The sequence below is a fragment of the Spea bombifrons genome, chromosome 1 (assembly GCF_027358695.1).
Source record: "Spea bombifrons isolate aSpeBom1 chromosome 1, aSpeBom1.2.pri, whole genome shotgun sequence".
NCBI classification, from domain to species: Eukaryota; Metazoa; Chordata; class Amphibia; order Anura; family Pelobatidae; genus Spea; species Spea bombifrons.
This window is the reverse complement of record NC_071087.1, coordinates 59,477,920-59,495,201: the sequence shown is the minus strand read 5'-3', so window position 1 is coordinate 59,495,201 and position 17,282 is coordinate 59,477,920. Positions and strand designations below refer to the sequence as shown.

General features: G+C 40.8%; 1 protein-coding gene across 1 annotated transcript in view; it reads right to left on the bottom strand.

Annotated features, from left to right (window-relative positions):
- Positions 1 to 17,282, bottom strand: part of LOC128489792 (phospholipid-transporting ATPase IK-like) — a 46,696-nt gene that overhangs the window by 28,204 nt on the left and 1,210 nt on the right. The window contains exons 3-11 of the mRNA XM_053461768.1: positions 16,347 to 16,460; positions 14,744 to 14,842; positions 13,850 to 13,911; positions 9,181 to 9,253; positions 8,299 to 8,369; positions 7,583 to 7,665; positions 6,704 to 6,862; positions 948 to 1,036; positions 523 to 713 (exon numbers count right to left, since the gene is read on the bottom strand). Of these exons, the coding sequence (XP_053317743.1) occupies positions 523 to 713; positions 948 to 1,036; positions 6,704 to 6,862; positions 7,583 to 7,665; positions 8,299 to 8,369; positions 9,181 to 9,253; positions 13,850 to 13,911; positions 14,744 to 14,842; positions 16,347 to 16,460 (941 nt within the window). The remainder of the gene's footprint in view (positions 1 to 522; positions 714 to 947; positions 1,037 to 6,703; positions 6,863 to 7,582; positions 7,666 to 8,298; positions 8,370 to 9,180; positions 9,254 to 13,849; positions 13,912 to 14,743; positions 14,843 to 16,346; positions 16,461 to 17,282) is intronic.

Sequence of the window (17,282 nt, the reverse complement as noted above, 5' to 3'; positions counted from 1 at the left end):
CAGGAACATAGGGACAGTTTATAGCACCAGAATTTGCCAATTGCAAAATTTCACACTGACATTATAATCATAGACTTGCATTGCCCCATGATATCACTACGCTAATGTCAATTTCACAATACCTGTACCTTATTGTGACTGCATCAATATCACTGTATAAATGTAAATGCAGTTTCAGTTTCAATGTATTATATGCCTGGACAACAGACCTAAGTTGTCTCAAAAACGTTTGCATTCTAATGCAATTCAGCCAATAAACGGATTATAATTACCAATTTTCTTGTTTTCCTTCCATGGATAACACGGTAAAATTGTATAATACTATGTGAAAAATGTGGTACAAAGAATGGGCATTGTGAAATGAGAGGTGACTTAAGGAGGGTGTCCTGGGCCAAGGGCATTAATACAGCACTAGCCTTCCGTAGCATGCTCAGAAATGAATACTCCACTACCCATTAGCTTGTTCCCTCATGTTTACGGTTTCAAATCTATTATAGTAATTCAGATATGAAAGTTCCATACGTGATATACATAGACAAAGGCACAATGCTGCTCATCAGTATAATATAACCCCAGAAGATAAGGAATGCACTGTGAGCCGGTGTAACATCTTGCAGGGAAGGGATATAGTGGTGCCTTTCTTCAAACCATTTGGCCCAACTTGCTGCAGTTATAGCGAGGCATAGTGTGCAGAAAATCAGAATCCCAAAAACCTAACAAAAAAAGAAAAAAATTAAATCAATAATGATGTGGTAATACACGGCGGGAGCAGGGATGACAATATGAATATGTCTAAGACATGCACATAAGACACTTTTATTTACATTTCTAAAGGTCAGAAAAATAAGTTGAAAGCTTAAAACTAAACGCTGTTATTAATAATGCACATACAATTTTGTTTTTGAGTTGTATGAAATATATCCCCTAGAACTATACAATATACTCACAATAACCACAAGGTTATCCATCTTATGATCTAGCTTGGTCTTTTTTATTGCAACCTTGCCACTGTTTTTCATGATTTTGGTATCAAATCCTGTTGGAAAACAATATATATATGTAAACTATATTATATCCAATGAACTGAACAAGTTATTTGTAGTATCACCATTTAAATACGCTAACAACTAAGGTAATGACAACTTAATGATAGGAATAAATCTTCATAGGCAAACAAAGAAAATGTGAAATCTTTAAGATGTTGTTGGTTAAATATACTCATCAATACATACCCCTTGGAAACATATGTAAAAGTAATAAATCCATACACATGTAGTTAAAAATAAGAAAAGAAAGAGAAACACATTGAGGTACCTTTAGTTAATTTGTCAGGAAGAGAAGTATTTATTTATTATGTTATTATTCATTTAATAGCACTCTCTACAGTAACATTTGAAATAGCAATTATGTGACATTCTTCGATTGTGGGATGTAATTTAGCCAGGGCATTATGTGGCCCTTTGAGCAGGGTCGGGCTGGGCAGGGTGCCCCTTTGAAGACGCTCAACGGGGAGGGCTCACACAAAACAGCTGCCTGTGTCAGGGAGAAGAGCACGTTGGAGGAGAGCCGTCTGCAGGGAAGGAAGGCAGCAAAAAAGTAAGTATTAAAAAAAATAGTTGGGGTGATAGGTAGAAGGGGACCCATATTCAAAAGGGGGGCTGCCTTGGAACAACAATTAAATACAAAAAGGGGGTGGCTGGGGGGTATAGGTACACTACAGGGTGGTTGAGGCAGAGCCTGTCCTGATGTGTGTGTGTGTGTCAGTTTGGCAGAGCCTGTCCTGGTGTGTGTGTGTGTGGTTGGGTGTCGGTGTTGCAGAGCCTGTCCTGGTGTGTGTGTCTGGCTGTCTGTGTGGCAGAGTCTGTCCTGGTGTGTGCGTGTGTGTGTGTGTGTGTGTGTGTGTGTGTGTCTGGGTGTTGGTGTGGCAGAGACTGTCCTGGTGTGTATGTTTTGGTGTCAGTATGGCAGAGCCTGTCCTGGTGTGTGTGTGTGTTTGGGTGTCGGTGTGGCAGAGCCTGTCCTGTTGTGTGTGTTTGGGTGTCAGTGTGGCAGAGCCTGTCCTGGTGTGTGTGTCGGTGTGGCAGAGTCTGTCCTGGTGTGTGTGTGTTTGGGTGTCGGTGTGGCAGAGCCTGTCCTGGTGTGTGTGTTTGGGTGTCTGTGTGGCAGAGCCTGTCCTGGTGTGTGTTTGGCTGTCAGTGTGGCAGAGTCTGTCCTGGTATGTGTGTTGGCCTGTCGTTGTGGCAGAGTCTGTCCTGGTGTGTGTTTGGGTGTTGATGTGGCAGAGACTGTTCTGGTGTGTGTGTTTTGGTGTCAGTATGGCAGAGCCTGTTCTGGTGTGTGTATGTGTTTGGGTGTCGGTATGGCAGAGCCTGTCCTGTTGTGTGTGTTTGGGTGTCAGTGTGGCAGAGCCTGTCCTGGGGTATGTGTTTGGGTGTCAGTGTGGCAGAGCCTGTCCTGGTGTGTGTATTTGGTCATCTGTTTCCTGGCACTTTAATTTCTGTAGGAATAAATTGAACAAATGTAATTTTTAGTTAGCCAGAGATAAAACGCCCTCCTGAATATGTAGTTACTTCAGAGGACAAAACTCTCAAGGCCCAGAAATCAGTGAGAGGAAAAGTAAAGGTTTTGTGTTACTCTATTTCAATCTGCATATTTGATTGAAAAAGATTAGTTGCATTAAATTGTGGGTTCAGGCATCCCATGTATGATGATTTTTGTTTAGTGTACTGATTACTCCCAGTCCCATCACATTACATCAATATGCATTAGAAAATCAGGAGAAGATGAACATGGATGGTGGAATGATTCGGTAGCGCAACAGGCCACTTGACTAGACTTGCCCCCCAAGCCTTAGGCTGCCAGCCCTCCCCTGCTATTGAGTGAAGCTTTTCAAAGGTGGAATATTGATACAATTTTATTAATAAATAGATATGCTTATAAGCAAACATACATTTTGGGAACACAGAGCTCAAACAGCTAAACAGGGCCTATTTCATTATAAACAAGTGCACTTGGGAAGTAAGGTCTACCTTTGCACAAATTTTACAACATGTGCTAGTAATAGTTTGTTCCATTTCTATCCTTACTGGTCTATGTGGGGGCAAAGTAGTATGCTGGGGAAGCCAGTGATCTGCTTAATATGTAGGGATTAGGGGCAAACTAAGGCAGATTTTTTTTATTTTTTGGGGTGCACCCGAGGTCCATGTTCTTCGCTATCTACTACCCTTCATGTTAAAACATGGTGATCCATGCTCCAAAACTGTGTTGGGTCACAGTGGAGCCAAGTCCCAGTCTTCGTCTTCTGGGGCCACACTCCCCGAGGGTATGTGCAGCCCCTTTGCTCCCACCCTAGCAGAAGCCTTGGGTGGGCCTGATCTTCTAAGGTCTCCCGGAGGGCCAGTCTGCATCAACAAACAAAAGTCTTCAAGAGGGAGTGGGGGCCAGAAGGCACATTCCACTCCCTCCACTAATACTTGGACAGAGTCTTCGGGACTCAGTTCCACTGTGACTGTATGCGACCTAATGGTGCTTAACTAAATACCAAAACCTATAATCACACGTGCTCTGAAAAACTGAAACGATACCAGTGCAAATCAAGTGCCAGTAAAAATATCCACAGGCCCCAGCCAATGGCTGGTAGAATAAAAAAAACCTCCACCAGCCAGCCCTAGGTCAGGACAAATTAAGGGTGAGTATAAAAAGTGCATCAAGAAGGGATCCGGGTGTGCCCCCGCACACCTCTCAAATTGGTGAGTGCCCCAGCGGATCTTTTTTTTGTATTATTGAACCCTTGAGGTCAGTGACTTCACTGTGAAGAAAAATAAAAAAGTGCCATAAGGCCACGGTGGACATCAGGTCCCCTTCTTCCTCTTCTTCGGGGGGGTCACACTCCAGAAGGATATGAGGCCCCTTCCTTCCCTCCCTGGCGGTAAGGCCTGCAGGAGGGCTGGATCTTCTTGGTCACTGGAATACTCGCTCACAAGAGCTACCTAACTGTCCTCCTCACCAGAAAAACCGGACCTTTTTAGGGGACCTGGCTCCATCATGGCTTTTCAGCGTTCAGAATACATCTCCTGTGCCGTCTTCAGTTTGTACTAAATAAAATTACAAAAAGGCTGGTGTGATAAAAAAATGTATCCAGTATGCACCGCACACCCAGCCAAAAGGCTGGGGCTATTGAATACAAAAATAAAAGGTGCATGGAGGGGTCCGAGGTGCAAAAAGTGCTTAGCAGGATTTCACACAAAAAAAGTGAAGTGCGCTTCACAACAGTGGTGAACCTTCCTAAGATTGGCCAACCTAACAAAATTCCCCCAATAGCATCCAGGAGGTCGCTGCGGCTGATAAGAGAATCAAAACATGTTGGCCTGGTTGACAACACCAGAGAAAGGGGTTTGTTTTTATAGTTTATTGGTCATTGAGTTTTTTTTATCTTTATTATCATTATTCTCCTGATATTTATTGTGTGTTTATATACTATATTTTATATCTTATAGAACACTGTGGTGATTTTAACACTACCTTATATGTATATTGGTGCATTAACAATATCCTAATAGCATTGATATATTGTATATTTTTGGTATTTACCTCTATTCTGTTCTTTAATCTTGATTTACTTATTATGTATGTATTAAATACAATTTATTTGTATATACATATTTGGTGGCATTGAGTAATTTTAGTGCTGTCATTTTTTTTAATAAATATTTGATTCCTTTCAGTGTGAACAATTCAGCCCAGAGACCAGCAGCTTAATTAACTAATTTATTACATTTGGAGAATCCTCTTTGTCTATTTTTCTTTAACTATTTGGGGTTTGCATAAAATTTTCTTTGTTTTGCCGGTAGTGTGTGCACTTTAGTGCTGTGTATTTATAAAGTTCCATATCACAAATACACACCCCAATGTATTTCAAATGCTAGTATTTTAACTCTTTCCACGCACTAATTCTACCACCAGTCAAACTTTGTGGTAGTATTTTTTTTGTGTTTTTTCCGATTTAGTTGAGGTGTGAATTTACAACTCCTGGTATATGTCACTGTCACCCATATGTCTTCAGCAACATCTCCCGAATACCACCCATTTATGTGTTTTCCTGGCTGTTTGGGGGCAAAAGGGCCACATTTGGGGCATACCAATTTTTTTCAATGTAGAACTTTGACATTTGGTGATCATGTGTCTAGGGCTGTAACTATCGATTATTTAATCGATTAATCAGAAAAAAAAATGAATGTACATTTTTCATTTATTTAAAATAATTTAATAAACAAATGATGTTAAATACAAACAGCATAATAAAAAAAACTTTGATAATACATTTCTTGTCTTTATTTCCCAACCAGCCCCCCAATTTATGCACATTTGAGCCCAGGCTTGCCATGCTGCCTCCCCGACATGCCATGCTGCCTCCCACATATGTCACGCTGCCTCCCACATATGCCACTCCACGCTGCCTCCCACATATGCCACTCCACGCTGCCTCCCACATATACCACTCCACGCTGCCTCCCACATATGTCACTCCACTCTACCCCCACATATGCCACTGTGCCTGATACGCCTTATACCCCCTGATACACCACTCCATCCTCCCCAGACATGACACACTGCCTCCCAGACATGCCACGCTGCCCTCCCCACATTTGCCTTATATACCGTATATGCCTCATACCCCCAGATATGTCACTCCATCCTCCCCAGATATGCCTTATACCCCCCAGATATCTCAAGGTCCCCTCATAGAGTCACAGATCTGTTCACAGCACACTGACACCATACTTTTTATAAATAAGTACTGGGTTAATCTTCACTGCCCCCAGGATTGAGATTACCCTTAGTTTGTCCCCCTTTACCTCTAACTGCATCTTAAGTTAACTTTATTAAATTAATTAAATTAACCCTCAGTCCTCATCATTAAATTAACCCTAAACACCCCATTAACCATAACTACCCCTAAATTAACCCTAAAGACCCCATCAACCACAACAGCCCCTAAATTAACCCTAAACACCCCATTAACCACAACTGCCTCAAATTAACCCCAAACACCCCATTAACCACAGCTGCTCCTATATTAACTCTAAACACCCCATTAACCATAGCTGCCCCTAAATTAACCCTAAACACCCCATTAACCATAGCTGCCCCTAAATTTACCCTAAACACCCCATTAACCATAGCTGCCCCTAAACACCCCATTAACCATAACTGCCCCTAAATTAACCCTAAACACCCCATTAACCATAACTGCCCCTAAATTAACCTCCACCTCCCCTAACTTTCAGCAGCCCAAATATTAATTTTATACTTACAGTTAGATGAGTGTCACAGCCACGTGGTTCTGGCCTTCTAGGAGAAGGAAGGGGCGGGGCCAGTTGTCACAGTGATTACAGGGAGGGACTGGTAAGTAGGAGCTGCTGCTGTGAGTCAGACTAAACGGATTATATAATCGATAAAAATCGATTCAACTAATCGATAATGAAATTCGTTGGCAACGATTTTCATTATCGATTATTATCGATTTTATCGATTAGTTGTTGCAGCCCTACATGTGTCCATGCCCTATTTGGGACATCTTTGAGCCTGGCCAAATGAATGTACCCAATAAAACCATATCTTTAAGGCAGAGAAACAAAACAAGTTAATAGAAGGCAGGTAAGCTATATCTTTGGCTGGTTTCGGGACTTTCAAGCACAAGTACCTGCATAAATCACCAGTCCATAGCATGACTCAGTGTTCCGAATCCTACAGCCTCGTAAAAGAATATGATCATTGTCCAACGAATATTTTTGTGCATTCCATTCCAGTGTTCCAATAAAGGTGTGCATGTTGCTATTGGGTTCTTCACAAGTTACTTTACCTAAAATATGTTAATACAGAGTAGCCATTTTTTTCAGCCAAAGTTGAAGTCACAAAAAATAGTAATATGCATAAATATATAGATTTAACATACACAGCCTGTTTTTCTTACAATCAAACCAAGGCAATTGGGGTTTATTCACTAACTGGGAAGTATGCATGAGAGTTGTGGTTTTGCTATTCATTATGAAGAGCCAACAACAGCAAATTTGTCTAGTGTAGGCTAATCTGGCCCTCTAAAATGCATAATTAAAATGTAAGGAGTCTTTGCTGCTTAAACCATATAACATACAGGGCCAACCAAGCCAGAAATAAAATTGTCACACAAATTCTACTGTTGGTGAATAAAGCCCAATTTTGTTCCAAGGTATGTAATATTACTTTTCCCCTCCTCCTTATATTGTTGTTATTTAACAATGCAAAAAATAAACCGTCAAGCATGAATAATACTGCAATCTATTTGGTGCCAATAATCCATAGCATTTTTATATTACTATTACACTGGGCACAGGCTGTCGATAAAGATGAATGGAGCTAGCTACTCTACATGCTAATTAGAGTTCATCTCATTTCTGAGTTCATCTAAATATCTTATTCTAACATTACCCTTGTGTTTGCATTTTTGCATGATATGCTGATTTGATTGGTCTATTTTAGTCTTCAGATTTTCCGCCCATGTTTTATACCTGTAGTGTATTTTCTATTTTCTGTAGATACTCACCATCAAATTCTGCAACTGATTCGTCTGTGCACAGTCCTTTGTGGGTGACTGATAAGGCTTGTTTAAACTTTAGGTTTGTCTCTCTGTAGTAGATGGACAAACATAATAATAAATAATCAAACAATATACATATTCAATAACAGAAGAGTTTCTGTTGAACCTGTTAAACTGACTGACTAGTCCATCAAGGATAAATATGAAAAAGTCACACTCTATCCCTTCACTGAGACAGTATGGCTATGTCACATAGGTGGCACTGCTGTTGTCTTCAGATCTCTGAGACTCTGTCAGATCGTATACACTAACCATGAGGAAAGTGGCTTAAATAGAGAATGTACTACTAGGGCCATATGCATGAAATGGCAAGGTGGGAGTGGGTATAGACGGTCAGATTGCTGTGATGTAATACATTGGGGAGTGCTTTGGCGAAGTGACATGACCCTGTTTCTAGGCTACTATAGTACTTCAATGAACCATAAGGTGTTGTATACAATGTAACAAAGCAACAGGTGCGGTTCCTTTTACTGCAAGTCTAAAACACCAATAACACTCACATAAGCTCCAGGCTCATATCATTACTTTAACCACGGTGTCTGCAAATGCAACTTACCCGGTAATACCTCTTTCCCGCAACAACAGTCAACACAGATTTACAGTACTTCATACCAGATTAACTAATGAACAACTGGAACTTTGGACACCAATTCAATCCTTACCCATCTAATTCCGCAGTTTCCACATAACACAAGCTATTAGGTTCCGAGCTATAGAGCAAAAGCATGTCTGCCTGGCAAAATAAAATAAAAGTACTTTCATGACATTTTCATAATGGACCAAAGTAACAAATTAACAAGTGTATTTTTCACTATAATTTGGTAATTCTTTGAGACAACAGGTTAACTAAAAGTTTGTTAAAGGAACAATCATGACAACCATTTTTTCCAGGGTATCAGTTGCAGCTTTATTAATATATAACATGAACATATTAACATTACCAAAATTAAAACCTGCCACTTGAAAGATTCCAGATCTGCAGGCAGATACAGTACCATCTAAAGTTAAACAGAGTTCTGGTATTCTGGGGGCTATAAGCTGCCATCATGAACCTCCTCCCCAAGCCCATTTAGTATTGTAGAGTCTTTTGGTTGAAATATATATAATGTAAATAGTTTCTTTTTTTAGCATTTAACAAAATGCAAACTGAGTGAACAGAAAAAAAGTTTAAATAAAATCAATATTTGGATTGACCTCCCTTTACCTTTTTTTACCAAAACAGCATTCATTAGCCAATTGATTTTAAGCATTTCATGTCTTTTTTAATTATTCCAAATGGGTTAATTATTTATAAATATTTTTCGGACCTTATAGGTTATACAGGAAGCAGAATCTTACTAACCCTAGCCATATAGTCAAGGGTTCTACTACAAACACTACTTACTACTTGAATTTCAGTTTTCTGCCTAGGCTGCCTATGTAAATTTGATGCAATTACATGTATTTACTCTTTGAAGGGCGTGGTGTGATAAGTACTATTCATTACTATGTGTTCATTATATTTCATTTCCTACACATTATTAACACAAAAAAATTATACTCACTGGCACAAAATCATCCTTTTGCAGGCGAAGAATATCCCCAACCTGTATGTCCCTCCACCTCTCTCTGCAGAAACTATGCAGTGGTAAAGTTATAAGTTAGAATTAGGGTTTGTTAGGTTTATGTGTTACAGCATGTTTTGATGTTTTAATAATAATAATTATATTAATACACTCTTTTTAAATAAGCGCACATTTCTATCTATGTGTGTATATAGTGCATTTGCTCTGGAATCCTTGTTGAAGCCATCAAAGAGGTTTCTCTTAGTATATATTTCACTGCATTTACCTATATCGTATTTCATTTAGGGACCAAAATTCTTTATTTCCTTTTTTGTGTTTTTAACAAACACATTTACAAACTATTAAACAGTATCATAGGCCAAAATAATAATACAGATAAAAACATAATAATAATGATATGTCAATCATATTAACAGGGGCAACCTGGACAAGAAGGCAGTTCTCTATGCTCTAGGAGCAGTGGCGACTCTAGAAACAGTATATAGGGGGGGGCACACAAGATACCACAGTCAAACTGGGGGGGCATTAATAATTTCCACCATTAAATCATACCACTGAAAAAACATTATATATATATATATATATATATATATATATATATATTGCCAAAAGTAATGTGCTATGGAATGATACTTTTGTTATTGGACAATACAATACTTGATCATTCAACACGGGAAGCCTGAAGCCACAATTTAGTACGACTAATCCTTGAAATCCTTTAAACAACACAATACCTTAACTTTTGCACTAAATGATTTCAGGGCCTAATATTAGATCCTGCTGCCCATATATATTAATATTAGCCCCAGTTGCAGATATATATTTATATTAGTCCCTGCTGCCGATATATATATATATATATATATATTTATTAATATTAGACCCTGCAGGTATAGATCAACACATTAACACACAAACCCAGCTTTGCATGTATAGATCTAGGGCTGCAACTAACGATTATTTGAATAATCGATTAGTTGGCCGATTATTTTGTCGATTAATCGATTAATCGGATAAAAAAATACATTATTTTAAATTGAAGAAAAATTGCAATAAAAAACGTACAATTTACACTTTCATCTCTTTATTGCAATGGCCTCTCTCTATTCACCTTCTTATTTTACTGACATATTAATAAAAGCTACAAGAACCCAAACAAGGTGTTTCTCAAACTAGGTTTTAATACAAAGTTATTAGTAAAGATTAATTCATATGTTAACTATTTTTCATATTTAATAAAAACTGAGAAAAAAGCCTTGTTTAAATTTTTTATTTACCAAACTGCCCCCAGTTATGCACATCTGACCCCCAGCTTGCCACTCTGCCCCCATATATGCCTTATACCTCTTATATGCCAGATTCCACTGTGCCCCCTGATATGCCACTGTGCCCCCTGATATGCCTTATACTCCTTATATGCCAGTGATATGCAACTGAGCCCCCTGATATATCTTTTACCCCCAGATTTTTTATGCCCCCCTGATATGCCTAATATCGATATGTCTTATACCCCCTATATGCCACTGAGCCCCCTGATATACCTTTTACCCCCAGTTATGTTTATGCCCCCCTGATATGCCTAATATCCATATGCCTTATACCCCCTATATGCCCTAAAAATTCATAATACCCCCCATACACCACTATAACTCACCCATACACCACTCTGGCTCCTCCCCCTCCCATACACCACTCTGGCTCCTCCCCCTCTCATACTCCACTCTGCCTCCTCCCCCTCCCATATACCACTCTGCCTCCTCCCCCGCCCATACATCACTTTGGCTCCTCCCCTCCCATACATCACTTTGCCTCCTCCCCTCCCATACATCACTTTGCCTCCTCCCCCTCCCATATACCACTCTGCCTCCTCCCCTCCCATACATCACTTTGCCTCCTCCCCTCCCATACATCACTTTGCCTCCTCCCCCTCCCATATACCACTCTGGCTCCTCCCCCTCCCATACACCACTCTGGCTCCTCCCCCTCTCATACACCACTCTGCCTCCTCCCCCGCCCATACATCACTTTGGCTCCTCCCCTCCCATACATCACTTTGCCTCCTCCCCTCCCATACATCACTTTGCCTCCTCCCCCTCCTATATACCACTCTGCCTCCTCCCCTCCCATACATCACTTTGGCTCCTCCCCCTCCCATACTCTACTCTGCCTCCTCCCATACTCCACTCTGCCTCCTCCCCCTCCCAAACATCACTTTGCCTCCTCCCCCTCCCATACATCACTTTGCCTCCTCCCCCCTCCCATACTCCACTCTGCCTCCTGTGAACCTCCGTTTCTGACAAGACACCAGGGAGCCGGGTAGAGAGGCAGAGTGGCGTATGAGAGGGGGAGGAGCCAAGGTGGTGTATTGGAGGGTGGCTCCCATACACTCCTCTGACTCCTCCCCCCTCCCATACACCGCTCTGCCTCTCTACCCGGCTCCGTTACTGAAGGCACTTTCATTGCAGCTTCATAGAAGCCACAGTGTAAGTGAAGTGCAGTAACGGAGTCTGTCTGTGCGATGCAGATCCTCACCGGATGACAGAGAGGATGATTCTCTGTTAGCCGGTGGGGGTTTGCATCGCACAGACAGACTCCGTTACTCACCTTCACTTACACTGAGGCTTCTATGAAGCTGCAGGGAAAGTTCCTGTCAGTAACGGTGCCGGGTAGAGAGGCAGAGTGACGTATGGGAGGGGGGAGGAGGCAGATGGGAGGGGGAGAGAGACGGAAGAGAGAGACGGAAGTGAGAGACCGGCCGACAGTGAGGGGAATCCAGGTCCCCTGCAGCGTTGCGGGGGATCTGGATTCCGGTGTTATAATCCGATCTCTGTTTGAGGTCGGATTATATAAGGAGAGGGGTTTTTCAGAGCATTTGCTCTGAAAAAAACCTCTTTTTGTAATCGATAAAAATCGATCCGATTAATCGATGATGAAATTCGTTGCCAACGATTTTCATAATCGATTATTATCGATTTTATCGATTAGTTGTTTCAGCCCTATATAGATCAATTGAAATTCACTTGTGATCTCCGCACTGAAGGTATATATCAAATAAACAGAATCAGACATACAAATCCTGTATTTGCAGGTATACAATAATAATATATGAAACGTAGCACTGCAGGTATAGATCAAATAAATACATGGAAACAGCATTGCAGGTATTAATCAACTGAACAAGACATACAAACCCTGTATTTGCAGATATACATAAATAATGTATGGAAACATAGCAGATATGGATCTACAGAATAACACAGAAACCCAGCTTTGCAGGTATAGATCAATTGGAATTCACATAAAAACACAGCATTAAAGGTATATTAAAACCTCCTAAATTACAGGCATAGATCACAGGTTGCGCACCCCAAAGCCAGCCCTGGTGTCCACACTGCCCACATAGAACCTGGCCAGCACCCAGATAACACACATACGATTTGCCATCTTTGTCCCATATACACCCGGCTTGTGCCATCTCAGTCCCCAAGGCTCAAACATCCTGCTAGTGCCATCTTTGCCTTTCCACAATTATACATCTATGATACACACAAACACATTAACTCATTCTCTCCCTCATTCAGAGAATTCATCCATTTTAAGAAACTACTCCCTTAGAGCTTCAAATGAGGGGCTACATGTATTTCTAGGACAAAAGTTGAGTGCACAAATAATGATGGAATATGTCGCTTTGGCTAGAAAATATGTTTTTTCTATCCATAGCGACATGTTCATTTGTGTCTAGCGCACTCCAGGTTTGTACTAGAAACACATTCAGCACCTCATTTGATGCGCCAAGGGATGTAGTTCTTGCAAATGTGTACTTTTTGTGCCATAATTTAACTTCCTACATGAGCAGTAATGCCACGTCAAGGCTTCAACCCTAATTACTGATCATTCACACGCCTTTCATATCTCTATTCACTTGCAGAAGCACACACCATACTTTCCATACATTCACTCACAGAAGCACACACACCATTCTTTCCCCTTACAATCCCAAAGAAATGATGGTAAAGGGAGAGAAAAAAAATCACTTTTACAGCAAAAATAAGTTTTGCAGTAAAAATGCAAGGCGCTCCAGGGATGAGATGGTTACTCACGTACCACACAGGCTAAATGGCTGATTTTAATAATATTTGCAGTTCATCAGGATTTCAAAAATTGCCTCCCTCTACCGTTGGCTAAATTTAACCCCATGATCAAAGGGATCATGGGATTAAAAATTAGCATTGGTCATTTTTAAAAAGGGAATGTGACTTTTCATAGCTATATGATCACTATGGTAATATGCCCCCATACCGCTTTAACTGACAATTGTCAGTTATTAATAAAGTTGCGCAGTGACGTCATCGCGCCGGATCGGGTGGCCCCGGTGATGCCCTTCAGTGTGAGGGGAAGATCGCCGGGGTAGGTGGTGATGGGGGTCCACAGACCTCCATCAAGGTAAGATAGTGCTAGCGACGGCATGGTGCCGTCGTTAGCAGTCAAGGGGACTGTCCTGGGTGGCTCCAAATTCGGCGGGGGGACAACAGGGGGGGCAAGGAATATCCTAGGGGGGGCAATTGCCCCCCTGTAGCGATGCCACTGTCTAGGAGACAGTCACCCAACGAGGTGGAAAACATCAGACAGGATATCTTATCCTTCTTACCTTCGCCCCATAAGGACGTCACATGGCCTGTTGTTTATGGCTGTGTCACTTCTGTGCCGTGCCTATAAGATGTAACATTGGGAAATGCTAATTATAATAATAAAATAGATAGATATAATACAATGTAAACTGACACTAAAAAAATTAGCCCCAAAAATGTACTCCCCTTTTGGTCTGATGATTTGGTGTATTGTGATTACGGTTGAGTTAACAAAGGCTGTATAGTACAAGAATTAATAATAATAATAAAAAATCAATGGCAACCTTAGGCAACTCTATTGACCCTTTTCTGAGGTCCACTTCAGCAACTACTGTAAGATTTGCAGAGGTCTTTGGTATCCAGTTAAAATAAAAGTGGACACTCTTTACAACAACACATGAAGGTTCTATGCTCCTTACAGACATACCTGGGAACTCTCTGGGTTTGATTGCCGGGTGAAGCTCTGTTTCCCCGGTTCTCCGGGTCAAGTCCCAAGTCCTCCGGGTCGCGGGAGCGGGGTCCTGACACGCCCCACTCCCCTTCCATTTTCCCTTTAGATGGGGGTGTTTCCCGCTGCTGTCAGCCTGAATGCCCCTGACGTCAGGGTGAACGCCCCCCAACGTCAGGAGACCTCCCACTGACGTCGGTGGGAATTCCCACCAACGTCACGGGACTACCCGCTGACGTCAATGGGCAGTCCTGGCCGTGTCCCGCAAGGGAAGGAGCTGGGTAGCCGAAGCCCAGAAGTTCCCAGGTATGCTTAAATTTGGGAGTTACTTAAGCCAAGTAGTCCTAGATTAATGCACATTTGACATATTAGATAGCTAAACTCATTTTAGGGCTTGACATCATTCAGATAAAGTCCATTTTATGTTACACAGGATATGGATTTCAAAGACAGACAAGAAACTTACAATATCATGTAGCAGATCTTTGAATCCTCGTACAAACAGAAGGAATAGTAGAGGAATCATTACGGCAAACCATGGCAGAGTGGAAATAGCAGGCACTGTCTGAAAAAAAAGTATTCAAACCCCACAAAAAATGTATCAAATGCACTGAGAAAATGAACATAATTCAAGTAGAAGTCGTTGTCCTGAGGGTAGATCCCGTGGGTGATTAACAATGAGCCTTACTATTATTACTATTATTTACCAAATAGCATGAGTCAAGGCGGTTGTCTAGTAGATTACATGGACTGGGAGGATAGCATTTTTGCAAACAGCGAAAAATTACAGCTCACTGTGAGGCTCAAATTGCTTAGAGAAAGACAGACTCAAGGGCCGGAAAATAATTTGTACTCTGTTCTTCAAGGTATCCAGCCCGTCCTTTCTTTTCTCCTCAAACCTGCCCCTGAGTATGTGTTTCGCTAAGCAATTTGAGCCTCACGGTGAACTTTAGTTTTTGCTGCTTGCATTACCATGGTAACATGCAAATCAAGCAGCAACAGTAGCAGAATCCTTGTGCTGACAGCTCGGTGAATTGCAGAGTGCAGCGGCAGTGGAGCAGAGCAATGTAGGTTCAATTGCTCCGCTGCCTGCTGCCTCTGTAAAACGAGATATATGGGGGGGGTATTTTGTCATTATCCGTTCCCCCCTGCATAATTTTCCTGGAGGGAGATCCGTCCCGGCCCCCCCTGTCCCTGGTAGGTTTGGCTAGGATAACAGAGTTACAACACATTCAAATGGCTAATATGCAGCTGTCGAAAAAGCTAGAACTATTTAAAAAAAGAATAGAGTTACGATACTTTTGAAAGTCTAATTTTAATCAGATTCTTATAATAAGTAAAATGATGAGAGTTCCTGTTTAAAGATGAAACCCCTAAGGGCTTTTAGTGTAGGCTAAGTGGAAATTGTTCAACACAATGTTTTGTTGTTTTTTTTTAACTCCTTAAAGCTCAAAATGCATTGTTTTCTTTTTTTTTTTATTTTATTATTTATAAATAACAATACAAACATATACATAATACATAAAACATTTCATTCTAGCATCATTCGATTAGTAAAATCGATTAGGAAAATGCATTGTTTTCAATGGGTTTAGGGACCGCCCCTTGTCCTTAAGGGGTTAAACATATATACAGACTTGACAGGACATTTCATGATGAAAATATTGGTATTAATAGTTTTGTTTCTAGTTTCCTTTTGTATCTCCGATGCATTCCATAGCAAACTTTGTATATGAAATGGCAAAACAAATGCATTGCAGAATTAGATACTGCAATGGATAACATATGTTTTAAGCACATCATAAAAGTAAAAGTTTACAAATATTAAATCCTAAAATTACGTATACTTAAATTCTTTTTTATTCAGAGTCATATTATATTATCTATTCTTAATTTTGAGATGTGATGCACAGTACAACGCATTCTGTGTGTTTAATTTTCAAGAGCCATACCAAGATAAATGCTAGCAAGGTCTCCTTGTTTTACCAAGCCTCAGGCAGAACAAACAATACTTGTGTTGTAATGATCAGTAAAAACATTAAACACATAACACACTGGGGAACCCTTACCTGTAAGATTACTATTAACAGGAAGTACAGGTTTGCTACCCTGTGGAACTGTTCGAACAGATTAAAAGGAAGGAATGTAATGACGTTGTATTTACTTGTCCTAATGCTGTTGTCCTTGAAAAACAAAATGTGAAGGAAAATGTTAGCATTGGGGACAGTTTGAGATTTCATTTTGCTATTTTTCCATTACCGTGAAAACAAGACCCTATATTACACAACTTACATAACTTATTACGAAAACCATCTTGCTTGCAATATTTATGGTTTCATACCTACCATGTGCTTATTTTAACGAAGACAGTGCTGCCCCAATGCCATGTTTTTGCAGTTAGGAACATCATAGGATCTCCAATGACTGACCCACTGGGCTGTGAAATTGATCAAGTTTTGTGCTTTTGCACCTCAACTGCTGCTCCCGCATCACCACTAAGCGAGGTATTGAAATCGGGCTTTGTGATATAATGTCATTCACTGGCATTTTGCTTCAATACGCAGCAAGATGGCTGCATGTGTAAGGAAGGTGGATGATCCTGCTTCTGGCTTCCCCTGCCCCCTCTAACGATGCACTTTCATGAAGATGTACCACTTTGGGCAGCTGAAATACAGCAAAGGCTGCACTGAAATCCGCCTGTCAGCCTACATATTTAACATATCTCCTGTACTCTATCTCCATAGCTGAAATAGATTGGGATTAATCTGGAATGTGACAGTCAATGAAGCATCGACAAGATGGGAAAAGTTGGCCACCACTGGGAAATTCCTTGACATGACACTATTATGCTGTCTATGTCCAACTCCTTGGACTGGATCAATATTCTGCCCCCCATGGAAATGCTTCTATCAGCATTGATGGATAGTTCCCTTAACTATGTTCCCTTAACATATTGAAATTATAATTTCTAGCAATCAGTATGAAAAATATGCATCTTTGCAGTT